Genomic DNA, 23,831 nt, shown 5'->3' on the forward strand with positions numbered 1-23,831 from the left:
AGCAGATAAACCCCCTGTATTATGCAGGCACAGACCTTGAGGATAACTGTGTTGGTGCACACAAATTCAAACTATTAAAAGTTGTTGAGTCAACATTTATTAGTTTAGTAGTGCGATGAGCAGAATATACCTGGCCTGAACTCTGTGAGGTGAACCTGGCTGCACCGGTGATTCTCAAGGACCTACTCCATCAGAGTCTCACGCACAAGACAAAATACTAGAGTCACTACAGTGGATCAAAATCCCATTCCCTTCAACCCACATCACTGTGGCGGATATCACAGTCTGAATATTTGGTTCTGTGTGCATCTTTACAGTTTTTTGCAGTTGCTAAAACACAATTTCTCGAACCTTCTTGTTTGAAACTCTACACAAAAAAAACAAAATATCAACATACTAATTTATATACTATTTTATGTATACATCTATTCTTTGGTGGTGTACATTCAGTTATGAAGAATTTACAGTAGGGTTTTGCCCGAGAGCTTTGAATGACAACACGTGGAACTGCTGTTTCTTCATCGTGTTGAATGCTATAAGTGCTCTACAGCTGAAAGTGAATCTAGAGTTGACAGAAGTGTTACGGTGAAGCAGACAATGCAGCAGCCGGTCTTACAATGTGGTTCAAGGTTGTGTCGCCGTTGTGTACTTGAGCTGCACAATGCTTTGGCATGGGCTAAGAAGTGACACATCCAATAACCCAGGCGCTCTGTGGGTCAAAACAGCTCCCCTACATGGTTAAGTAAATCTAATTGTTATTCTGGAAGTGAGTGGAAAAAACTGTGGCGCAAAACTGTTTTTGTACAAAGAATAACATATCTCTGCATTGACGGAGAGTGGAGATTGTAAGAGTGTAATTCAGCAAGAGGGACAGCTGTGACTGTCAGACAGAAATACCACAAATGAGACTAAACACAAGCAAGAGCTTTAGTTTTTTTACATGTGTGGCACAGACAGGGGACAGACAGGACATAGACTTTCAGCAAGAAAAGGAAGGTCGGATGGGAATCCAGGTCTCACCTTTTGTTCTCTTCAGATGATGGACAGGCTTACGTTGACCTTTTAAATTGCCTCATGGAAGTAGAAAAGAGATTGTGCACTCCCATTACAAGCAGCACAGAAAATAGTTACTGTTCATAAGCCACCCTTCGCTTAATCAGATGGAAATGGCAAGACGATCATGTGCTTGAACCCAGGTTGAAATCCATGACATCCTGAAATCGTTATCTTTGTTACCTTAATGAGAACATAAAACTTAATTGTGGAGGACGCTTCGTGAGTGCACTCGGACACAGTTCCTTGGGGAGCCTGTGGATGTAGGCGGGTGCTGCCTTACCCGCCCAGAAGATGCATGACCCAGATGTTTGATGACTGGACATGACTGGTGGAAGTCAGGAGACATTCTTTAATAAGAGTGATCAGGAAATTAGCAACTCACACCCAAACCTAGGACGCATAGAAAAATAAAACTGTGTTAAAAGAGAAGGTACAAAAGAAACACTGAAAGCCTTCTCGCTTTACAAGCAAGATGTAGAAGAATCTCAGGGAAAGTGAGGGAAAGTCTGAAACAGATCTTTGACAAAAAGTAATAAGATGTTAGTGAGTTGCCCTCGGAAATCAAGACATGGCGAATTACAGGTACAGCCATGAACAAAAGATTAAGCTGAGAAAATAGTGTTTGATATTGGTTTAACAATGTAATATTTGTTTGTATATTGTATTGCATGAATAAGAGCCCGGCAAGCCTCCATAAAATATCCACTTTTCAACACACATCAAAGGGCCGTTAGACAAATTCCTGGGTTGTGCTCGGCTCTTAACCCCTGCAGAAACTTTGTATGGCGTGAGTGACAAATAACAACAAATTCATGAGCTGGCAGGAAGAATTCTTCAGAGAGACATGATTCTTGAAGTCAAACAATGTAAATACTTGGACACCACGAGGAGAAGCACTAATAGATGGAGAGGAGAGGCAAACGGAAAGGGATGGGAGAGGTAGAGGGGACAGGGACACAAGGAGCAGTTTGGCTGCCAGCAGTCTGCCTCATAGAAAAGGTAATTTCCAAGCTAGCATGCCATGGGGGGTCGGGACAAGCATCCCATGAAGCAGATAAAGAACAATAGCAGGAACTATAGTCTGGAGCCTCTCCCTGGACCAGAATAATAGAAAGACCCTGTAAGATTAAGACACACAGGAAATATTTTTATGATGTGATTAATGCTAATGCAACAAGCAGAATTGGATCATGAGGAATGCCAGACATAACTACAAGCCTCACAACACTCAATGAGTGCTTTTGATGAGTCGAGAACAATTTCTCGTTTTCCAGGAAAAGGCTGCACTTTAGTTAAGGAACATCAACAATGTTGAAAATGAAAAGAGACACAGTACAGAGTGACAGAAAATTATTCAAATTCAATTAATATCACACATGTAAAAACTTGAAGTGATCTTGTGTGACTTCACAATTAAAATATGCACTTTCTTTCAGTCAAAAATTGTATCATTAGACACATTTTGCATCCACAGAGGTGTTAATACCCTGTTTGTTGTTAATGTTGTTAGTTGTTGTTAATTGAACGCACATTGGATCGCAAAAGTGGCACGAGTGTAGGCTGTACTTTGTGGACCTGTGTGCCACTCAGGTATTCCCATTTTCATTGTTTAAATATATAAAGAGCTGTCTGTGTTATGATGGAGCAGAAGGGTTTTGTCTAGTTTGGGGTTAACACTTCATATCCTTTTCTATTCAACGCATTGTTCCTTTTACCACTGATAAATATCTTGTTTAAACAGCCCGCAGACACACTATGCCGTCTGTATGTTCATAAATCCTCTGGAGCTGATCAACACAATGGCCCACATTCCTGGCATTTAAAGGAAGTCCCTTATATCACTGGATCTCCTCTCCACCAGAGACACAGACATTCTAGGAATATGACACTGGAACAAAAACATCTCTCAATGCGTGTGTGTTTATTGCATTTAGTTTAAGACATTAGTGAGACAGGGACACATCACACTTTAAGGGGTGCACATCCAGTACTTTGCCTTTTGTAACACATCGCTGGACTTCTCACCTCCATCCTGTTTGACTCCAGTTACGTCTTTGGCAATGTTTTCTCTAACATGGAATAACAGCATTTTCCTTCAACATTAGCCATTGTTTTCCTTTTTTAAATTTAGAATAAATAATGGTCATTCAAAAGAAATGGAGACATTTATCAGGGTTAAATCATTTGACCTGACTCTAGCATTGTCGCTGTATGTGGGATTACCAAACACCCCCTGCTTATTATGGCTTCTTCTGGGCTGATGAGGTGTGAAAGTAAAAATGACTTCATATCCATTAGATTAAAATTAATAAGAGCTATTGACAATTTTTTACTTTAAGAATGAGTCAGAGGTTTATCGCAGTGATGAACTCAGTTATCATCCAACTCTGCAGCTCTACACGGCATTTATCTCCTTTTTAGCTTGTCTTCTTCGATGCAAATGTATTGTTTGCTTCTGTCTTACCACGGTCATCAACCCCATCTCCAGCAGGAACTTATGACCTTTGTTTTTGTCCAACACATTAGTGTCAAGGCATGACAGCAGCGATATGGATATAAATGATGATTGAGAGGGATTACTTTAGTCTACACATTGGTTTTTTTTCAGAAAATGCTGGATATTATACTTTTCTTTGTTGTTGTTGTTGATATAACATTGGGTTAACAAACCTGTGTACAGAAAGGTATTATGGGTAGCCGTGCACACCATCAAAATCTAAATCTGCACGTCAAGCAAGTTGATTGGTTGATTTAGCTCCTGTCGGTATGATCCGGAGATGAAACCATTACCGTGGCTTTACAGCTTTAACATAGAGCATCGCAGCTTTTGTACGACTATATTGTAATTTCATCAGTGTGGTGAATACCTGATTTGTGAAACATTGATCGTAATTGTTTGGTACTTATCAAGTTGACAATCTACACTGTATGCTTGTGTTCATGTTACCATGCTGGATAATTGATAACATTTTCTCCTCAAATAACAAGGTAAAAACAGCACCACAAATACAATGCTCAATGCTTTGTCATCTTTTGAACGGCTTTAAACTTTCCGCCCTTCTAGCCAAGGTCAGGGCCCATTCAATCTCAAACCCTTGGGTGTTGTCCTTTGCAAAAATAAAAACTCAAAAACGGTGGCACTTCCTCACGTAGCCCTATGAGATGGTTGAGGTTCACTCACAACACCCAACACTGAGCTTGCACCGGAGAGGAATTTCCTTTTGTTTTATATCCACCAGTCAGACTGAACCTCTCGAGGTTGTGATTTCCTTTTCAAGAAGTAAAGTTATATTTTAGTCATATGATAGTTAGAAGCTATATTTTGCAATCAATTTGTTATCGCCTGTAGACACACATATTTTATCTTGTATTTATCCAAAGCTCCCTTGTAGTCACTCCTGTCTGACAAAGAACAACTTCTCACTCATCACACACAATCTCTGATCAGAGTCAATGTGTGGTTTGATCCATGAAGCCGGCTGCCATGTGTGATTGAGTTTCACAGGGGTCTCATGGATGCCAGACCCCTTTTCCTTGTGGCTACACGGTTTAAACGCCCACCCATTACAGACATCCATCCTTCTCGGAAATGAACTCCTCGCTAACAGATAAGGTTTGAGGTTACACTTCAGCTCCACCAACAATAAGACTTTGATCTCGTTGGGCGTTTCACAGTGGCATACATTGTATGACTTGATTGTGCCTCGTCTGAGTTTGTACCTCCTGTGTAGCTCTCTGGAGGACAGGATATATTGTGTATAGTGCAAAGAATAGTGTGTGTGTGTGTGTGTGTGTGTGTGTGTGTGTGTGTGTGTGTGTGTTTGAAGGGAGGGGTTGTGAGTGAAGCAAAAGCTTCCAGCAGTAGGACCCAGAGGATTTTTGTAGGAAAAAAAAACTAGACCAGCACACCTTCATGATATCTGAGGCATGACAAAGATGTGGAAAAAAAGTTGTTCAACACCAACAAAAAAGCTTTGAGCCATGTCATTGGCTAAGAAGAGTCTGACAGGAAAATGCCATGGCTCTTGAGGTCAGCGTGGAGTCTGCTATAAATGTATTGCAACAGACCTTCACTGACTCTGCAGCAGGGTGAACTATCATCGCTCATCTTATCAGAGACAATATGAGCACTTCTGTGGCCGTGTACAGGAATATTTACACGGAGGACCGCTTTAAACAGGCCTACGGCTCCGATGATAACAAGAGTGGAAGTTTGCAGCTCCGGGAAAAGCTCGCCGGGAAGTGCAGGTGTTCAAGGCGAGCCTGCCTTCACCTGTTGAGGGAGAGAGTGCCCATTTTTGACTGGCTGCCAAGATACAGACTAAAGAAATGGATGTTAGGAGATACTATAGGGGGACTGACAGTTGGTATTCTTCACATTCCGCAAGGTGAGTTATGTATTATCATGATCAACGGGCAAATAAGGCTTGTTTTGTCTTACATTACTTCAGTATTTTATATTATTATAACAAGTAAATAATTTCATTTAGAATCAACTGAGCCAGGATTCTATGATAATGATTATACCCTAACAATAATATCATACTCAAATGATGATGATGATAGTAACCATAATAATAATAATCTGAAAAGTCAACAATACACAGTTATTATTATTATGATTATATTCATATTGATAATTATCCAACGAATTTGAGCAAATATTGCTCGGTTAGAATACATCAACAACAACCATAAGGCTAAAGTGTCAAAATTGACAAGGTCACAGGGTACATTACATTACATTACAGTCATTTAGCAGACGCTTTTATCCAAAGTGACTTACAATAAGTGTATTCAACATCGGTATTCAAGATAACTACTAGTCACCAGAAGTCATAAGTGCATCTCCTTTTTTAAACATGCATCGAAGAGCATAAACCAGGGTGGATACTACATACACTCTATATTTGTTGTAGGGTCAGTCACTTCTTTTATTTTTTTTGTACTCAGCTAACTTTACATACTTCAGCCATATAATCCTATTTAAGTACAGATTTTACATTCTGAACATAAATTTGAAAAATGTGTTTTCTGCTAAACCGTGTTTTTGAATTTCCTTCCCTTTAACAGGCATGGCCTTCGCGTTACTCACATCTGTAGCACCAATCTTTGGCCTTTACACCTCTTTCTTCCCCGTGGTTCTCTATATGTTTTTTGGCACCGGTCGCCATGTGTCCACAGGTAAGACTTCTGTCCACATATCATCTAGTGTATATTCTAGATGAGCTTCATCAATCAGCAGGGTCACATTATCTAATGCTTTAACCTAGAACTCGATGCTTTCCACTGTTACTGAGATGCTACTGTATGTCTGTTCTCAGGTACCTTCGCTGTGGTGAGTCTGATGACTGGTTCTGTGGTGGAGCAGCTGGTTCCCACTCCTCTGGAGATGAACTCAAGTTCGCCTGAAGCAGCCGACTTTGAGGCCCAGAGGATTGGAGTTGCATCAGCTGTAGCGCTCCTCTCAGGAATTATCATGGTAAGACGGCTGCACAACCTCTATGGATTTAACACAAAATGAAAAAACAATGGAACTGTGACGGAAGACCTGTCTTTTTATGAATGCTAGCAGACTTGATTCCCCAACACAGCTCATAATTATGTGTCAATCTCTTGTGCCCCAGCTCTGTATGTTTGGTCTTCAGCTGGGCTTCCTCTCCACCTATCTGTCAGAGCCAATTGTTAAGGCTTTCACCAGTGCTGCTGCCTTCCATGTTACTGTCTCACAGCTGCAAAGCATGCTGGGGCTGCGGCTCCCTCGCCACACTGGGACTTTCTCCCTTTTCAAGGTAGGCAGCGTTTCTCGATGAAATCTCGATGGTCTAATCCACCATGTTGTTATTTGGGGGTTTTGTGCTTTCTGCTCACTGCTCACCTACTATTGTGTTCAGACTTTAGCGTCAGTGATGAAGAACCTGCCGCACACCAACATGGCTGAGCTGCTGATCTCCTTGATGTGTTTGGCTGTTCTAGTGCCAATTAAGGAGATCAACATGCGTTACAGACAGCGCCTTCGTACGCCTATCCCTGTGGAGATCCTCACGGTTAGTCAACTGTATTTATGAATGTGCAGGGTACATTTGCTATTTACAATACAATCAACAGTTTATAAGTCATGGTTTTATACTTCATTCTTCAGGTGATTATTGCTACAGGTGTGGCCTATGCCTCCTCGCTGGACTCTACTTACAACATTGAGATAGTTGGTCACATCCCAGCTGGGTAATCTTTTTGGATTTGAAAATAAAAACAGACCTAAACACTGAGCTCAGTAGTTTTTAGGAGTTTGACTTTTAATTATCCTGTCCTCAGATTCCCAAAGCCACAGATGCCTACCTTGAGCACCTTCCCTGACATTGCTGGCGACACCATAGCAATAACATTTGTCGGTTATGCTGTGTCGGTCTCTCTGGCAATGATCTATGCCGATAAACATGGATATTCCATCAATCCCAACCAGGTAAAGTGTGAACATTTCCCAGCTGCTTGTTGACATGTTCGACTTTCACCAATCTGTTAACTTTTTTTGTACGGAACCTGTGCTTTATTTCAGGAGCTCCTGGCTCACGGTATCTCCAACACAGTGTCTTCTTTTTTCACATGCTTCCCCAGCTCAGCCACTCTTGCTACCACTAATATACTTGAGAGTGCTGGAGGATACACACAGGTAGTGTACATGATATCCAGTAAGTTTCACTGTGTCACATTCATAAGCCACAAGGCTTTTTGTATTAATAAAGGTGCAATCCACAATTCAAATATCAACAGAGGGGTCACACCAAGGAAACACAATGAAAACACTTCACTCTTAAATAGTTTGAAAGGTCCTTTTATGTTACTGTGTTTACTGATGCAAAAATGGCTTGTATATTTAATCATGATCAACAGAAAAATATATATAAACTCTGTTCTTTTATGTATTTGAATGTACCTTCAATTTATGCTGCCAAAGATGTACAGATTGGGGTTTTACGAGTTCTAATCCACTTGAATGCAGTTGAAATGAGGAGAATGAATTTACATCCAACTGTTTAAGGATTTTCTTGCATATTAGCTTCCATATTGTGGGATGCAGAAAATACTCCAAACAAGGAGCAACACTACCGGGATTTCCAGTAAGGGATGTGTGTGTGTTGTGTGTGTTTTGTGTGTGTTCCTGCAGCTCTCCGGCTTGTTCACAAGTCTGGTTGTTCTGATTGTCCTGCTTCTGATTGGACCGCTGTTCTACTTCCTACCAAAGGTGTGTTTAATATGTGTCTATCTGTCTGTACAAAAATGAGAGAAAAAGAGAGGGAAAGTTTACTCCTCTCATCCTTTATCTCTCTCCCCCCAGGCAGTATTGGCATGTATCAACGTCACCAGCCTCAGGCAAATGTTCCTCCAGTTCCAGGACTTACCTGATCTGTGGAGAATCAGCAAGATTGACTTCGTAAGGCAATAGATTAATACAACAATACAAGTATTCCTCGAAATGGTCTCCATGCATGACAATAAAGCATAACAGACTGAAAGGAAGAGGATTAATCAGCTCCCTATATCTACCATTAGGTCAACAACTGACCCATAAATTAAAGCTAATTGGTTTTATCAGTATCTGCTCAGGCTGTGGTCCTTTTATAAAGCATTAAATAATTCCTTAATTCACCTCATCTGGACTTAAATGTGATGTGCCTTTAGCAACATATTACCTTTTTAATTTGGAATTTAAATGGAAGACAACCACTTGCAACTGGACTTCATTCTTGTGATTGTTTGTAACACAAGTGTTTACTGGTAATTTTAGCTGGAGCTGAGTGAGGTCACACAGGTTTTTATAGTCTGAATCAGCTGCAGTTTAACTGGCTGCTGATCAATTAATGACTCATGCGGCTTAAAATGTTAATGGGTACGTCACAGGTGCAAGGTTATTTGAAACACTCTTCCAACCAAAGAGAATCAGTTATCGACCAGGCCATACTATCATGAGCTAGTAGAGCACAAGTTGCACACACTGATTGCTTGGCTGGAATATTATTTTCACTGACGTGCCTCCGTTGTTAATTGTTATATCCTGACATGACTAAATGTTATTTTGGCTTGTGTAGATGGTTTGGGTGGTAACCTGGCTCTCTGTAGTGGTCCTCAACGTGGATGTTGGCCTAGCTATCGGAGTGGTTTTCTCTATGATGACCGTCATCTGCCGCACACAAAGGTACATTTTCTATTCCCTTCCATTCCAAATATATAACATTCATCACAGAGAAGTAGAGGATCACTTTATATACTTGTCAAGCTATGTAGATCACAAGTTATAATGTGGTCAACTAAAGTTGATGACTGTTGGCTCCAACAGGGCTGGTTGTTCAGTGCTTGGTCGGGCCAGCAACACAGAAATTTACAGACCTCTGGAGAACCACAGCAAGGTGAGAAGACGCTCTTACTGTTAACCATTTATCATTATTAAACTTACATTTTTTTGTACTTCAAACTGTAGTTTCTGATTCCAACAAGTGAAAATCATAATCTCAGAGACGATGCAGCCCATCCAAGAATAAAGTTGGGACGATCCTGTTTTCCTTTCAGTGCTATGAGATACCTGGAGTGAAGATCCTGACTTACAACGGGCCTATTTACTACGGCAACCGTAGCTTCTTCAGGGAGGAAATGAGCAGGCTGCTGGGCCTGACGCCAGAGAAGATCCGCAGCTGGGAGAAAGCCAGAAAGGCCCTGGAGAAAATGGAGAGAGAGGCTACTGTCAGCACTGTGGTACAACTACTAGAATTACTAAATGAGCTGCATTATAAAAAATGTGAAGTTCACACTGTACAATTTGATTTCAGTGTCTTATTGTTTTTTCTCCCTCCATTGTTGTTTAGGAAGGAGGAATTGCAAACACATCATTTTCATCAGAAAATGAGTTCTTTAAATCTGGTAAATAATGAGCGTGGGCCATACGAAAACTAAAAACTATATATTTTAAATACGGATATCTACAATAGTTCTTTGGCCATTACAAATTACATTTTTTTTAGATTGCTCTATTTACATTTTGGTAGACATGTGCTGCAGATAATTTCAAGCTTTCCTTTCATTACCTTTTTTCTTTTCTGTAGAAAAATCCAAGAGTGATGTTCAGGCAGTGCTAATCGATTGTAGCAGTGTGACATTTGTTGATGTTGCTGGAGCAAGACTCTTTACACAGGTTAGTCTGCTAAAGCAAGACACTATGCTTCAAACTTCCCTACATGGGATTCTCTCCATTTCTTTGTGCATTGTGTCAACATGATTGATTGCTTTTGGCTTTTTGCAGATGTGTACTGAATGCCACAAAGTTGGAGTTCATGTATATTTGTCAAACTGCAATGGTAAGGCCTGTATCTAAGTGATTGCTTTCCTAATGGTATTCTATGTTTATAGTTTATTCACTTACATGCAGTGAATGCTTATCAATGATTTCTATCCCCCTAGAGAGCGTCTTAAAGATCCTAACATCAAGTGGTCTAATGACCTACATGAACCCTCAGCATATTTTTGTTACTGTTCATGATGCAGTGATGTACATTCAACAGCAGAAGGTAAGCTCGAGAGGAGACATTTTCACAAATATTCAAAAGACTTTCATTTCTAATTACTTTGATTGTCCTAAGCAAAAGCAACTTCTGTCGTCTGATGTAGGAAAAACCTACAGAGAACACCACGACTGTCTGGGTATGAGCCAGGAGGACAGTGACGAGTCATGCTCCCATCATCCAAGTGTCTTGGACTAAGAAGACAGAAGAGGGCAAATGGGTCTTATACATTTTGTTCTATAAGCAGAGACTATGTTTCTCTGCTGTATAGCAGTGCTCCATTATATACCAGTGTTTCAAAGAAACAGTAGCCTGTTGTAGCACATCATGAATTACAATAATTATCACATACAGTGTTACCACTTTTCTCACAAACTCTCTTCTGGTACACTTTAATCGGATTTTAGTACACGGTCACAAATTCAGAGGGTTTTAAATAAGATCAGGCATAAAAAAACCAGACATTCTCCTCGTATATTTAGTGTAAAAAAAAAGAAAAATAAGTAATTTTGTCCTATGACTATAAAACTCTATATGACAGATGTTCTTTCTTTTATTGTTGTGTATTCTGTAATATTAGCATAATGGTATTTATTTAGTTTCTGTGTGTTGTTTGCAATACGGATTGAATATAAAGTGCACTGAATAGTTTGTTAAATACTTTATGTATTTATATGTTTTAAAAATATGTGCTTGAATATGCAACTATGTAAAGTAAATTCCAACTCATACGACCTTAAAATGTTCTCACTTTGAACTCCAGAGAGACTGCACAAAATATTTCATGAAATTACTTTTGTATTTGTCAGCAACTGTGCCATCCAGTGGCTGTTTTGACTATAAATATATATCAAAGAACAACTTCTTGATGACTCCATTAAATTGAGTTAGGTTTCTACATCAATACTTGGTTTACCATGGTTATTAGGTGTGAATACATTTTAGGGGAAAACACAGTGTGGAATGTGAAGCACGCCACTCTGTCATATTTTGAAGGGAGAAGAAGAACAGTCTTTGTATTTGGTGAGGTACCGTAGACCGGCGTGTCTACACTGAGATATAATGAAAAATGAAAAATGCATTATTCAAATGACACAAAGACAAAGGTTTTCCTTTTTAACATGGGGAAAGTAGGAACACAGGTCATTAGTTCTGCCGAATTCTGGTTTATTTAACATGCATCAGGCAAGCTACAGTGGTGTCAATTCATGTATATTTTCTTTTAAACTTAAAATCACATTACATGCAACTTTTTGATCCAGCCTGTCGACCACTTTCTACAGAAAGAAAGATGTTCATATTATAAACCAAGTTTGACAAAACCTTCTGAAAGATGGACAATATATGTGTTACCAGTAGCTGTAAATGCCATTACATTGATTGGAAGTGATGTCTTAGCTCACAGCCATGTTGTCCTCTGCTGTCCAACAGTTAAAGGTTTCCCCCCCGCTGCTACTGACGATAATCCTGTTACTTTGACCTGATGAAACTATATGCAGTGTGAGTTCAAAACCAGGATGAAAAAGGGAAAAAAACTAATTATTTCCTTGCTTGATGTTGGATAGCCAAGTTATTAATTTTTTCCAGTGCATATTTCAAAGAGGCCTCTAGACAGTGTACCCTTTGGGTTTTCCCTTTAAAGCTCAAGGAGTGTTTCACTAATTGGCAGGAAGTAGTCCACTTCAATTAGAACATGGTACACAAGGCTCTGGCCAAATGTTTACTAAGCCAGATTCTACCGGCAGACCTACTAACTGTACACAAACATAAAACCCGGAAAACTCCTCCGGGAAGGTCAGTGATTGAATGACAAAGCTTTGATTAATGAAAAAGTGCTTACAGGTATCGTGTACATGTTCTAACAGTTATGTTAATTGACTCACGCATAGCGAAGTGAAAAAAAAACTAAACAAATGGAAAAAAAACAGGAGAAAACAGTGGAATAATATTTATGAAAGGATAAAACATAAAGTAATTTCTATTATTTCTATTATTTCTTATTAATGTAAGTACAGAAACAGCAGAAAACAGCAAGCGTTGAGATGTGTTGAGATGTGTTAAGATTTGTGCCTGGTAAACACAGGCACTGTAATCCAACCATATGTGCTCATAATTACTATGAAAATACTAATACTGCTTGTACTTATTCTACTGATACCACTACTACTAGTAGTAGTATACTACTTAAATGATAATCATGTTAGGGTTTTCAAAAACAAGGTAGAAAATCATTCAACTTGTGTGGCATTATTCTCTGATCTTTTGTTTCCATCTTGTGGTGAAACATTGGAATGACAGTCAGCTGTCACCATAGTGATAATACCTTAAACAAGAAGTTTATTAACTTCTTTATTTATCCGTGTTGGAAACAAATACGAGCACACATCAAGCAATCAGAAAGACATCTTATTACTGTGGTGGAAATTAATCTTTTTCACCTCCCTGTGAGATATAACCGTGATGAAAAAACTCTCAAATGTCTCAGTATTTATTGAACAGACACTTAGAATAATTCAGCTGAACGGATAGAGCTCTTTCCCTACTTATGTTTCATTCATTGGGAAAGAGCTCTATTCATTCAAGGGTCCAGGCATACAGGCCAAGGTCCCAGCCTTGGTATGTGCTTGGTATCCATGGAAGAGGGTTAAGTGGGGAGATCAGGATGACGCTACAGCAAGCCAGACATAAAATACCTTCGATATGATAACATTTATTAATTGGGTTTGGTGAGTTTGGATGGCCTCGTCTGCATATGTTCAGGTTTAAGTGATACAAGCTATACCTAAAGAACAACATGATAAATTGCCACAACAATTACCTGTAACTCTGTGGTGGAATAAGTACTTATTCATTACTTAAGTAAAAGTACCAAAACCACAATGTAAAAATACTCAATTCTAATTAAAAATTCCTCTTTCAAAATACTACTTGAGCTAAAGAACAGAAATGAAAGGTCTATTGCCAGTATGAGTATCTTTAAACGGCCATAAAATAGTACAAAGGTCGGCTATACATCATCACACACTTCATTCGGGAAATTGAATACTGAAATGAATGTTTTGCTACCAAACCCAACCCATTTCTCAAAATCTTCGCTTGAAAATTAGTTTAATTTGCTTAAGACCAAAGTGACAAGGATCAGATACTTCAAATATTAAATTTAAATAGTTTTATACATGTTCATCTATTTAGCTAAATGGATTTCAATTTCAGTCTGTGTTTGAAAAATACAATTACATCCACGACGCTAAACCAGTAACGGGATATCGGTGTCATCTTTACAGACGCCATGCTCCATTATGACATGAAGTTGTACTTGACGGGGCGATCCGCAGAACTCCGGTGGTACGAGAGGAGGTGGACTCTGGGTTTACATCAATGATGCTTGGTGCTCAAACATAGTCAAAGTTGATGGACAATGTTTCCCTGATGGCCATATAATCTGCCCAGAGAATTAAGTGTTTACATTCCTTTTTGATGCAAATTCCAAAAATGCACCACGTTTCGTTTTGTCATGTTTTTCTTATGTAGCATAAATGGACCAGACCACTCTGCGTTACCTTGGGCAACCCTGTGTCAACAATAAATTAACCTTGAACGATAAGCTTTCGGACTTTCTCACTTGCTTTCACATACAAAACAAAAAAAAAAAAAAAAGAAAAAAAAAAAAAATGAGCATCCGGTTCCTACATTAAATAAACTTTTATTAAAAACTAAAATTATTTAAAGAACAAAGCTTGTCAAATGTTCAATAACTGAAAATATAGTTCAACTGTGTCATTTTTATTCAGTTTACTTGCACATCATAACATCACATCACATCTTCATTTTTTATACCTACACAGCCAAGTGCACAAATACAGTGTCACAATACATTCAAAGCATGTTATAAACATACATGTTACCTGAGTAAAAAAACCCCATGATAAATCCATGAGCCATGTTTTTTATTGGGAAAACAACAAATATGATAAATAAGCCTAGGCCTTTGAGTGGCATAACATACATGTTGAGCTGTTGCCAGTGCAGTGCAACATGTCACATGACACATATAGCTAAACAAATAACATTATTTAATGGTCACATCATTTGTATTTAAAAATAAAATCTGACATTTGTAGATGCAGCAACAGATACGTTCCCACACGTACCATTGTCTCTGAGGTGAATTACTAATTAACAATTCAAGGATATTCATGCTATCTATTGAACAGTTAATTTAATGATTTACAGAACTTGAGCCCATCTGGCAGGGCACGGGGTGTTTGTTAGATGAAAAAGTTTGGGAACCACTGATTACATCGCACTCGGCTTGATTAGTGAAGGTTGGTTGAACCTCTACAGATTGTGTCGTTTTATCTTTTTCAAGTCACATTACATAGATATCAACACAGCGCATTAAAGATATCATGATACTTTGACCAAAGAATTGTAATCTGTTCATAGAAAAAAAATCAGTCCACACAATCTCAACAGCAAGTGCTAAGGTAGTAAACAAACTGCAAAATATAACAATATCATTTTCTGCAGTCTTCACTTCACCTGAAAACAATAATTTCCCATTTTTCCCTCACATTTAGGCAGCAAACAGACATGTTCAGCACACGTTTCAATGACTGGTCATGCACTTGAACCTGTTCTTGAAGTAGAAGTCTTCCTTATGAACGTCATTGTCAGCACTGGAAGATGAATAGCGGAATTTGTCATAAGCCTTTTGTGAGTCTGTTTTACTCCAGGGTAGAATGATCTTCGATGCGTGGCTTACAATGACGTCACTACAGGAGCCAATGTGGAGGGAGCCCAGAGCGTCGATGAAAAACTCTGCAGTGCCAGAAGAAAATTTAGTTTGAACAATCCTTCCTTGAATTTCCCTTGGTTTTGTTCCTTATACATCTTTCCAATCTGCAGCAACTCAACATTGTTATCACAGCTGTACCGCAGTGTCTAGAGAACATAGCTAATATAAACTGCTTTGTTAATACATTTGATAGCCAACGTTACAGATAGACTCACCTAGATGACCGTGCCGGGCCAGACGGGGATTAAATCCCGCCTGCTGCACCTTGTCTGTCCTTCCTAGGAAGAAGTTGATGACTGCATCAGCTACCACACAGTTGGGAAATCCCTCGATGACATGGTGATAGCCATCTCTGATATGTAAACAGTCACCCTCCTCTCCCCCTTCTTCCACTGAAATGGTGTGACGGTAAGTTGCAGTGTAACCTGTCACCTCTCTCACTGCACCACCGACCTGAAGTCGGTAAGACAGCAAAAATGTAAAGACAATGAAATAAATGTAGTTTTATAAACGTAGTTCAGGAACGGGGCCATGCCCAGAACACCGCTCATTTCCTCTGCACAGAGTATTTAAGCACAACGAACTCGTTCACTCCCTCTTCGACTCTCGTCTTCACATCCCTCCCCCCAAAACCCCCTTTTTGTCGTCCGATTTCTCTCTCTCTCTCTCTCTCTCTCTCTCTCTCTCTCTCTCGTAGGATTACAGGAACAACAGGGGACTCTGCTCCGCCAGAGCTTCCGAAGAGATGGCCCCCACCCTACAGTCTCCAGTCCCCCCGTTCCCGCCAGTTGCCGGACATCAACGGTCCCCCATCGATCGCCTAACCTCCTTTCTACAAACCCTCCTCGTTTCTTCTTCCTGACATCCCTTCATCCCTCTACCGTACATCCCTTCATCCCTCGACCCCTTCATCCCTCGACCCCTCCATCCCTCCATCCCTCTACCCCTACCCCACATCCCTTCCTCCCTCTACCCTACTCCCCTTCATCCCTCGATCCCTTCCGCTTCTTGAATCTAACAATCTTTCCACTATGCAATAAACCTCTCGAAACTCATACTGTTATTGGCGTGGTCCTTGTTAGTGAAATGTGTGAAGATGGACACAGTCAAGTCACACGCTGGATGATGTAATACATCTATTATCTGTAACCGCTTATCCTTTCAGGGTACATTGACATTGAGACATTGGGTGAAGACAGGGTAGACAGATTGTCAGATTATCACAGGGCTGACACATAGAGACAGACAACCATGCGCGCTTACATTCACACCTACGGGCAATTCTACGAACAGGCTTCACTTAACGTGAGCTAAAATTAGTAGAATCGTGCCATGCAAGCTAAGCTGCTCTTCTGTGGTCTATGGGAGGAAACCCACACCGACACGGGGAGAACACACAAACTCTACAGCTAAACGGAATCTCAAAATGAATGTACAGTATTTCTTGCCTGCTGCACCTATGAAAACATGTTCTGTGTGGTATGAGTGTATATATGCAGAGTTGTGTGCAAATTCAAAAACGTTTAAGTTAGCAGAGTATTTATCCATACAACAATATGCAGTCACCATCAGAACAGCAGAAACTCACCAGATCCAGAGTAGTCTTTTCTAAGATGTCCACCATCATCTCCACCTTGGTGTTTGCAGTGAAGATGAAATCATCATCCACCCAGAGCACATATTTGGTTGTCACTTGAGACACTGCCAGGTTTCTTCCTGCAAACCAACCCTGTATATAGTAGATGAAGGTTGATCAACACATAGAAAACTGTGCTGGTTAATTACAATCCATGATACTTCATAGAGACATAGTAAAACTTTTTTACCTTTCCAAATGGCATGATGTAATGGTCAATGTGAGGCCCGGTCACTGACTCTGGGTGTTCATTATCATCTGCTATCACTATGGTGACGGTGGGATAATATTGCCGAATGCTGTCAATGAGGTCTTTGAGTTTGTCATAGCGTAGAAAGGTCTTGGTGGCGATGGTAACAAGAGCACTAATATTGTACTCTAAATAGAAGAAAAAAAAATGCAAAAAAACATTGCAATGGGGCATTTAAACACTTTGCATACAAATAAATTGATAATGAAAATAACTGCTCACAAACCTCCTTGATATCCAGAGTTGTAAAGTTTAGGTATGGCTCCATGTCCAACTTTAATAGTGAAAAATGACTGGTGAACGTCAGTAGAAAACTCAACTGCAGAACAGAAATGGGATAAGAGATGAAGCAGTGCATATTTCTGTCATTGTTAACACAACTGTCATGTCTAGCTGTAATTGCCTATGCACTGCAGTCCTTGTCACTTCTTTAATAGTAATTATGAAATTGTATCTGAATATAATATATTTCACACATGTAAAGAACCTTGTATTGATTAATACTCCCTTACTCCATTACCATGATGTCTATTGGTTCATTACTTATTGATTCAAAGTGTTGTCTATTACCTCTGATCATTAGGATGAAACTCTGTAAGGTTGAACAGGTAATCACAACATTCTACTTTTAGTATCAAGATAGTATCCACATGATAACTTTACCTGTATCTGCTGTCTTGGGATGGAAAACAGTGTTTGTATAAGTGACGAACTGCAGCTGCCTGTTCAGAGCGGAGAGAAGAGGACTAGAAAGTGTCATGTGCTTCTCTCCTTCTCCTTTAATAGAGACACTGTCCACTGTAGCAGCAACATCAAAAGTCCCCAATGTTGCTGTCAAATAAACCTGGTGCACCAATTGCATGGTTTTGAGGAAAAAAGAAACAAACAAGTTTAACATTTAGACAGAAAAAGTGGGTTTGTTTATCCCAAAGAAAACCACAAAGTAAAGAAATTACCGTATGGCTGGATCCTGTTTCTTTTTTAAGACCCAAACCTACGGGAAGAAAGAAATGACTACTGGGAATATCAAGATGTCTGCATTTTAACTAACAGACCAAAAGTAGGTGAAGATGTAATATATAAGCTTTGATATCATGTGTAGTGTAATGTTTGATATGCTTTTACCAGGAATGATGATCGTTTTGAGGGGTCGCACCTCCACGCCCTGGGTAGGATACTGGAGAGGATTGTTGGCCTCAGCTACAATAAGCAGATCTGCAGGATTGTAGGACCTTTACAAACAGAACATATGAGAGGGGAAAGCATCTGTATTTCTACACCATAGTCCTATTTGTTACTTTGATCACAGACTGCACACAGAGAAGACACATTGCGAATTTGATGTATGGTTCAAGTACATTAAAATCTGCATCACATAGCTCATAAGTTAAACTAATGAAATCCAGTTGCCTTTCAGTTAGATTCCCTATGTCCTGTACGTCTGAGAGTAACTTTTCCTCTTTCCTTTGCTTGATACAATTGTAAATTAAATATGTTTTACTTTGGACTGCTGGAAGACAAAACAAACAATTTAAATATGTACTTTTGGGCTCTGGGACATTGTGGTAGTTTTCACTATTCTTAACATAATCAAAATAATTATCAGCTATACTAATGCTGAGAATCTAGACATGCAGCAGGTATACATTACCCATGTGCATGGTACACAAAATAATGAGGTATATAAACCCGGCAGATCCCTCAGGCTACAGGACAGCTGTTTTCTCCAACACCCAGAGAGCATCAGCTAGAACAGCCAGTCTGATGATTTGAGGTTTGCACCTAAACTGTCTTCTTTTAAGTTAATGTAAAGTTGTTTATATTATTCCATGGCTAAATATTACAAGCAGCAGACAAGGAGGAAGGCTGTTTGTCTGCAAGAACATTGGCAGGCTAATGACACTGTCTGAAAACACACACTGACTGGAAACATTGCGAACTGGCATGGGATGTACACGGCCCATGACAAGAGGGCTCTGCAGCACGTGATTAAAAAGGCCCAGAACATCATTGGTAGCCATCAACCAAGAATCAGCGATATTGGTGACAAGAGGTGTCTGTGGAGAGCCCAAAGAATATTAAAGGACAATACCCAACCCAGACACAACCTGTTCACCCTGGAAAAAGCTTTGCACCTTGCACTGCCTTCTAAAACAGATGTGATTCAAACTGCCAGTTACATGAGTACACAAGAGTGTGTTCCGTCACTGAATCACTGAGCCATATGGTTCATCAGCTGAACTTTACCTCTTCTGAAAGCGGCTGTACTCCTGAGCTCTGTGATGCATCACGCCCCTTGGGTCAGGATGGGACTCTAAGAATGCAAGCTCAATGTTGTGGGCCCACACACGTGGGAACAGCAGATTGGAGAACGGAAGATGAAATGCCTCATCAGCCCGGCACAGACATGTATTTTGAGCCAAATGACTGTCAGAAAAAAATGGCAATGAGTGAGTTTTTAAGGATAAAAATGAGAATTCAGAGCAGAATTTAGACATACTGACTTACAACTAACCATGCCACATCATCCTTTATATGGTAGGAAATGTCATGATAGCCACTGATGGTGTCTTGGATTTTCCCTTCGAGGAGTTCTTGTATTTCACCGCCCCGTATGTCAACTCCTGAGCTGGTCCCAGGGCTCCAAGTACAAAACAGGAATAGCAATATTCCACTGATCAAAAGCAGTCCAAGACACTTCTTATAGGTGGCACGCATCTAGAATGAAGATTAAAGGAAATGTCAAAATGGTATACATAAAGACCTCACAGGATAAGGAAAACAAAGGGGCATGTAAAAGAGGTCCTGTCTTTCACATGCAAATTACTGGCTTTGATTGGATTGTTGACAATTTGACATGGGCCTGGATTTTTCAGTTCTTCATAGCTGGTTTAAAATTTATTTGGAGCTGTTGTCAGTAGTCCTGAATTTGAAATTAGCTGGTTCATGTATTGTACATCATTAGACCTTTAAGATCACTGAACTATAACATTTGAAATTATGACATCTGAATTTAAACAAAATTTGGGTTGTCAAATCTTGAACTGCATCATGTATCATGCTGCCAATGCACCATCAAGCGTATTGTTCATAAATCAGCATCAATAACTTCTCCTGCCTTTTATGAAATAAAAGAACTTGAAGCTCATAATTCAATGGGAACTTAATGAGGTCTACAGGATGTGAGGGCTGCATCTGCAGTATTGCGGTCTGCAGTGTTCATCATGAAGCCTGCTGATATTTTAGTCAGATACCACACGTTTTGAGACTGCAGTTGATGGTGTGTTGGTTTAAAGGTGGTTCATGCATATTCAGCAGAGCGTCATTTTTGTTTGAAATTCCATTCTTCAATTGAGTGTTTGCTATCTTACAGACAGCAAGATTGAAATACATTTAGCTCTAGAATTAGGGACCAAATAGAAACACCGTAAAACTATAAAAGCAGTGTTAAGATGCTAAAATAAAATATGCCATACATTTGACTGAATAAGGATTATGTGTGTGATTAACACAGCACTTAAGCATATCAGCATGCTTCCTCGTTTTGATCTCGTACCACATTCTCACTGCAGCACTTTTTGGCTGTACAGACAGCCCGTTGTCATTACCAGGGCATCGCCGATGCTTTGTCATGGCACCCTTAAGTGTGTGTATGCTAAATGATTTAACTTTTTCTTAGTTTACGTATTCATAAACCATGATGTTTTTTCTTAACTTAACTGTTGTTGTGTTTTTATTAGAATTCACATTAACTACGTGTTTACTGAGACCGTGCGCTGGTCTAACCAGTGCGTTAGAAAGCGGTTCGGCAAGTATGTGACAAGTTGGAATGAGAACGTTTTGGTACAGGTATAGGGAAGGTAAGTAGGTGACACGGAGGGGGAAGTTCAGCAGTCTGACGTAAGATTCCAACTGTGATGCCAAATGCTTTGTCTTTTTTTTTGTGAAATCGATTGTACAGACCTGCTCACAGTGAAACACCTTAACAACAATTAACACCTGAATCTCTTCTGCTTTATCCTCTTTTCAGTTGACAAACAACAAAACTGCACATGCAGCCAACATCTGGCAAGGAGTGTGACAGACAGCCTGGCTGACCAAATTAATATTTCACGGTCATAATGTCGCCTGACAACATCTGCTCATTCCCCTCTTGCTCTCTGTGATCACTTACACTGCTATAATACTGTTGATTTATATGTTTTTCTGTTTCTCTGATCAGCCAACAGAATAACTAGTGGTTTACCAGCACTCAGTCCCATGCAGCAGCAATAAAATCATTGTTTTATGCCCACAACAGTGTCTGACAAAATCCACCGGTTAATAACAACAGAGAGTTGAAATCAAAACGTTACTAGCACAAAGCCACTGACCGTCACTGGGCTGGCTTACATCATAGTTTTTTAAAAACTCCATTTTCCCCGTACATTTAGGCAACTTTGGCCTAAAGCTTAGTTTAAGGGCCAGAAAAAGGACGTTCTAGTCTGTATGGAGCACTGAAACTGAAAGAAATAAACTATGTGATCACAAATTCTGAGTATTTAGTGTGGACTTACATTGCGGCTCATCCTACTGGTGCACTGGCTCAATGGGAATGATCATATCAGAGTGATCTGAGCCATGTTGAGAGGACCTTGTGGAGGGATGGCAGTGATAGACCTTGTAGGTAACTGTATTTCAAGGCTTCAGTCCCATGTACTGTGCAGCATCACAGACTACGATACAGTGCTCTGAGCCATCATCAACAATGGCATAAGTCTCCAACGCTCTATTGTCTTGGTGAATGGTAACCTTGACGTCTATAAGGAACACTCTCCCGCCACAGTATAGTTAGGTAGTTTCCCTTACAGATGTTCAGATGTGTTAAGGCTTCTTTAAATCACTGTCCTTTGCTAGGTGAGGTCTGTGCTGCGACCTCGGTTTTCACAGGGTTTTGAGAATAAGGGTGTTTGTTGGGGTCTGGCCGCACCCTCCCAAGTCATCTTAGGACGTTACGCCAAGGTGGCTGCTGTTTGTGACTGGTCCTTAGCAGGACCTGCTCTAAGAGGTCTGTCTGATGCCTCGCAGTCACGCTGCTTTGCAGTTTCACTTTGCTGTTTGACCAGGTCAGCAATTGTCATGATGAAAATCAAAATGACACCAAGATTTAGGCCTCCAAAATTTCAATAGGGCTGAAACCTCACTTATTCATCACGGTTTCAAGAAAAAAAAAAAAAAATGCATTTTGACTTTGAGGCAATACAATCAAATTATATTCAATTTCTGTTCCGAGTTTGCATACTGGGCTACCATGCAAAACAGTCTCCACAAGGTTTGACTTGTTGACCTCAAGGTAACCACAGAGTAGCTACATAAGTAAAAAACAAACACAAAAAACAGCCCACACAGTATAATCACCCAACTGAAGAAGCCTCATGACTTTCCACAACGATCACAAAAGTACATAACTCAGGCCATTACAGGCAAATGTTCAACATGCATTCAAAAAACAAAAGTATATACAAAAATACTGTTTAAACAAGTCTCACACAAGAAAGAGTGTGTAAGATATTTTTGTGGGGCTATTTAAACTTTGTATAGTTACAAACATTTTATAGTTATGTCAAATATATTTTAATATATTATTTGTACATGTTAATGATTACGCAAGACAAATGTAAAGGATATCTATGGTCACAAATGGACGGTTTTATGTGCCAGCACTAACGATCCATAATAGCGGGAAGTAAAAAAGAAATAATAATAATAATAATAATAATAATGTTGCCAAAGCCTCCCATACCCCATCTGTCAAGCGATGAAAGCAGTAATCCAATGCGATATGTCAAACAGTCCAGAAAGAAGAGATATGGACATTTTTCTTAATGTTGTTGTTACCGTAGGATCAATATTTCCAGCGCCTTGAAGTCAAGTCCTGTTCGAGTCGTGTGAAAGCTGTCTGTGGCGTGTTCCAGTGCGTTCTGGGTCCCGTGAGCTCCAGCTGTTTGGAGCCACTCCTCTTGGACCGCGCGTTATTACCGTGGCCAAATGCTTTGCATAGATAAGTTTGTCTTTAAGGAATGGCTTCGTTTTACCGGTTGAATCGCAGAGGCTTCTTCATATCCTGTCAACACTTAGACTTTAAGCACCACGTTGTCATGCTACGGAAAGTAAGAAACGTTTAGAAGTGTTTGGATATTTAAGGCTCCAAGAACTGCACACGTTAAAAGTCCAACCAATCCAACTCCTCACACTTGAACTTGTGTGTAAGAAAACAAACAAGAAAACTAATCGGACACCAGTTATTATCCCAATCAGAGTATGTTTTATACCTTTAGATATAATATATAATTACAAATAGTATAGTTAACTATAGTTAGAATCCAATTGATATTAAATTAGAGACACAGTGGCTTTTAAACAACAAGAAAAGATCATCTAATTTACAAATTCAACCCAACTGAGCATTTGTTCGTCTGCCAGGGCTCTAATTCCCACTTTAACTGATAGGCGTTTATGTTGCACATGGGTGTGCAGTTGTTTCAAAATCTTTACATTCAA

The 23,831-nt window shown here is 39.7% G+C and overlaps 2 protein-coding genes across 2 annotated transcripts; one reads left to right on the plus strand and one right to left on the minus strand.

The window, feature by feature from the left end:
• Positions 1-5,153: 5,153 nt before the first annotated feature.
• slc26a10 (solute carrier family 26 member 10) lies at positions 5,154-11,370 on the plus strand. The gene is made up of 18 exons (XM_031845471.1): positions 5,154-5,444; positions 6,130-6,240; positions 6,381-6,538; positions 6,684-6,848; positions 6,951-7,103; positions 7,199-7,281; positions 7,372-7,519; positions 7,613-7,726; positions 8,222-8,299; positions 8,393-8,488; positions 9,144-9,250; positions 9,392-9,461; positions 9,622-9,804; positions 9,915-9,969; positions 10,152-10,240; positions 10,349-10,403; positions 10,507-10,613; positions 10,714-11,370. Exons 1-18 carry the CDS (start codon positions 5,180-5,182, stop codon positions 10,750-10,752), a joined length of 2,076 nt encoding a protein of 691 aa, XP_031701331.1. The 5' UTR covers positions 5,154-5,179; the 3' UTR covers positions 10,753-11,370.
• Positions 11,371-14,374: 3,004 nt separating this feature from the next.
• Positions 14,375-23,243, minus strand: b4galnt1a (beta-1,4-N-acetyl-galactosaminyl transferase 1a). The gene is made up of 11 exons (XM_031844352.1): positions 23,169-23,243; positions 19,807-20,009; positions 19,539-19,718; positions 18,417-18,523; positions 18,248-18,285; positions 17,955-18,135; positions 17,518-17,610; positions 17,232-17,419; positions 16,994-17,134; positions 15,621-15,858; positions 14,375-15,428 (listed from the first exon to the last, which is right to left on the minus strand). Exons 2-11 carry the CDS (start codon positions 20,007-20,009, stop codon positions 15,217-15,219), a joined length of 1,581 nt encoding a protein of 526 aa, XP_031700212.1. The 5' UTR covers positions 23,169-23,243; the 3' UTR covers positions 14,375-15,216.
• Between the last annotated feature and the right edge of the window lie 588 nt (positions 23,244-23,831).

This window comes from Anarrhichthys ocellatus, unplaced genomic scaffold, assembly GCF_004355925.1.
Source record: "Anarrhichthys ocellatus isolate YVR2014 unplaced genomic scaffold, GSC_Weel_1.0 scaffold5, whole genome shotgun sequence".
NCBI classification, from domain to species: domain Eukaryota; kingdom Metazoa; phylum Chordata; class Actinopteri; order Perciformes; family Anarhichadidae; genus Anarrhichthys; species Anarrhichthys ocellatus.

Bases quoted from the DNA above. Each gene is read 5' to 3' on its own strand.
- slc26a10 (XM_031845471.1), top strand. From the start codon at position 5,180: ATGAGCACTTCTGTGGCCGTGTACAGGAATATTTACACGGAGGACCGC. The intron at 7,104-7,198 runs GTTAGTCAACTG...TTCATTCTTCAG, and splicing joins TCCCTGTGGAGATCCTCACG to GTGATTATTGCTACAGGTGT. The intron at 10,614-10,713 runs GTAAGCTCGAGA...CGTCTGATGTAG, and splicing joins TGTACATTCAACAGCAGAAG to GAAAAACCTACAGAGAACAC.
- b4galnt1a (XM_031844352.1), bottom strand. From the start codon at position 20,009: ATGCGTGCCACCTATAAGAAGTGTCTTGGACTGCTTTTGATCAGTGGA. The intron at 17,611-17,954 runs GTAAAGTTATCA...TCTGTTCTGCAG, and splicing joins TCCCAAGACAGCAGATACAG to TTGAGTTTTCTACTGACGTT. The intron at 15,429-15,620 runs GTGAGTCTATCT...CTGGCACTGCAG, and splicing joins GGCCCGGCACGGTCATCTAG to AGTTTTTCATCGACGCTCTG.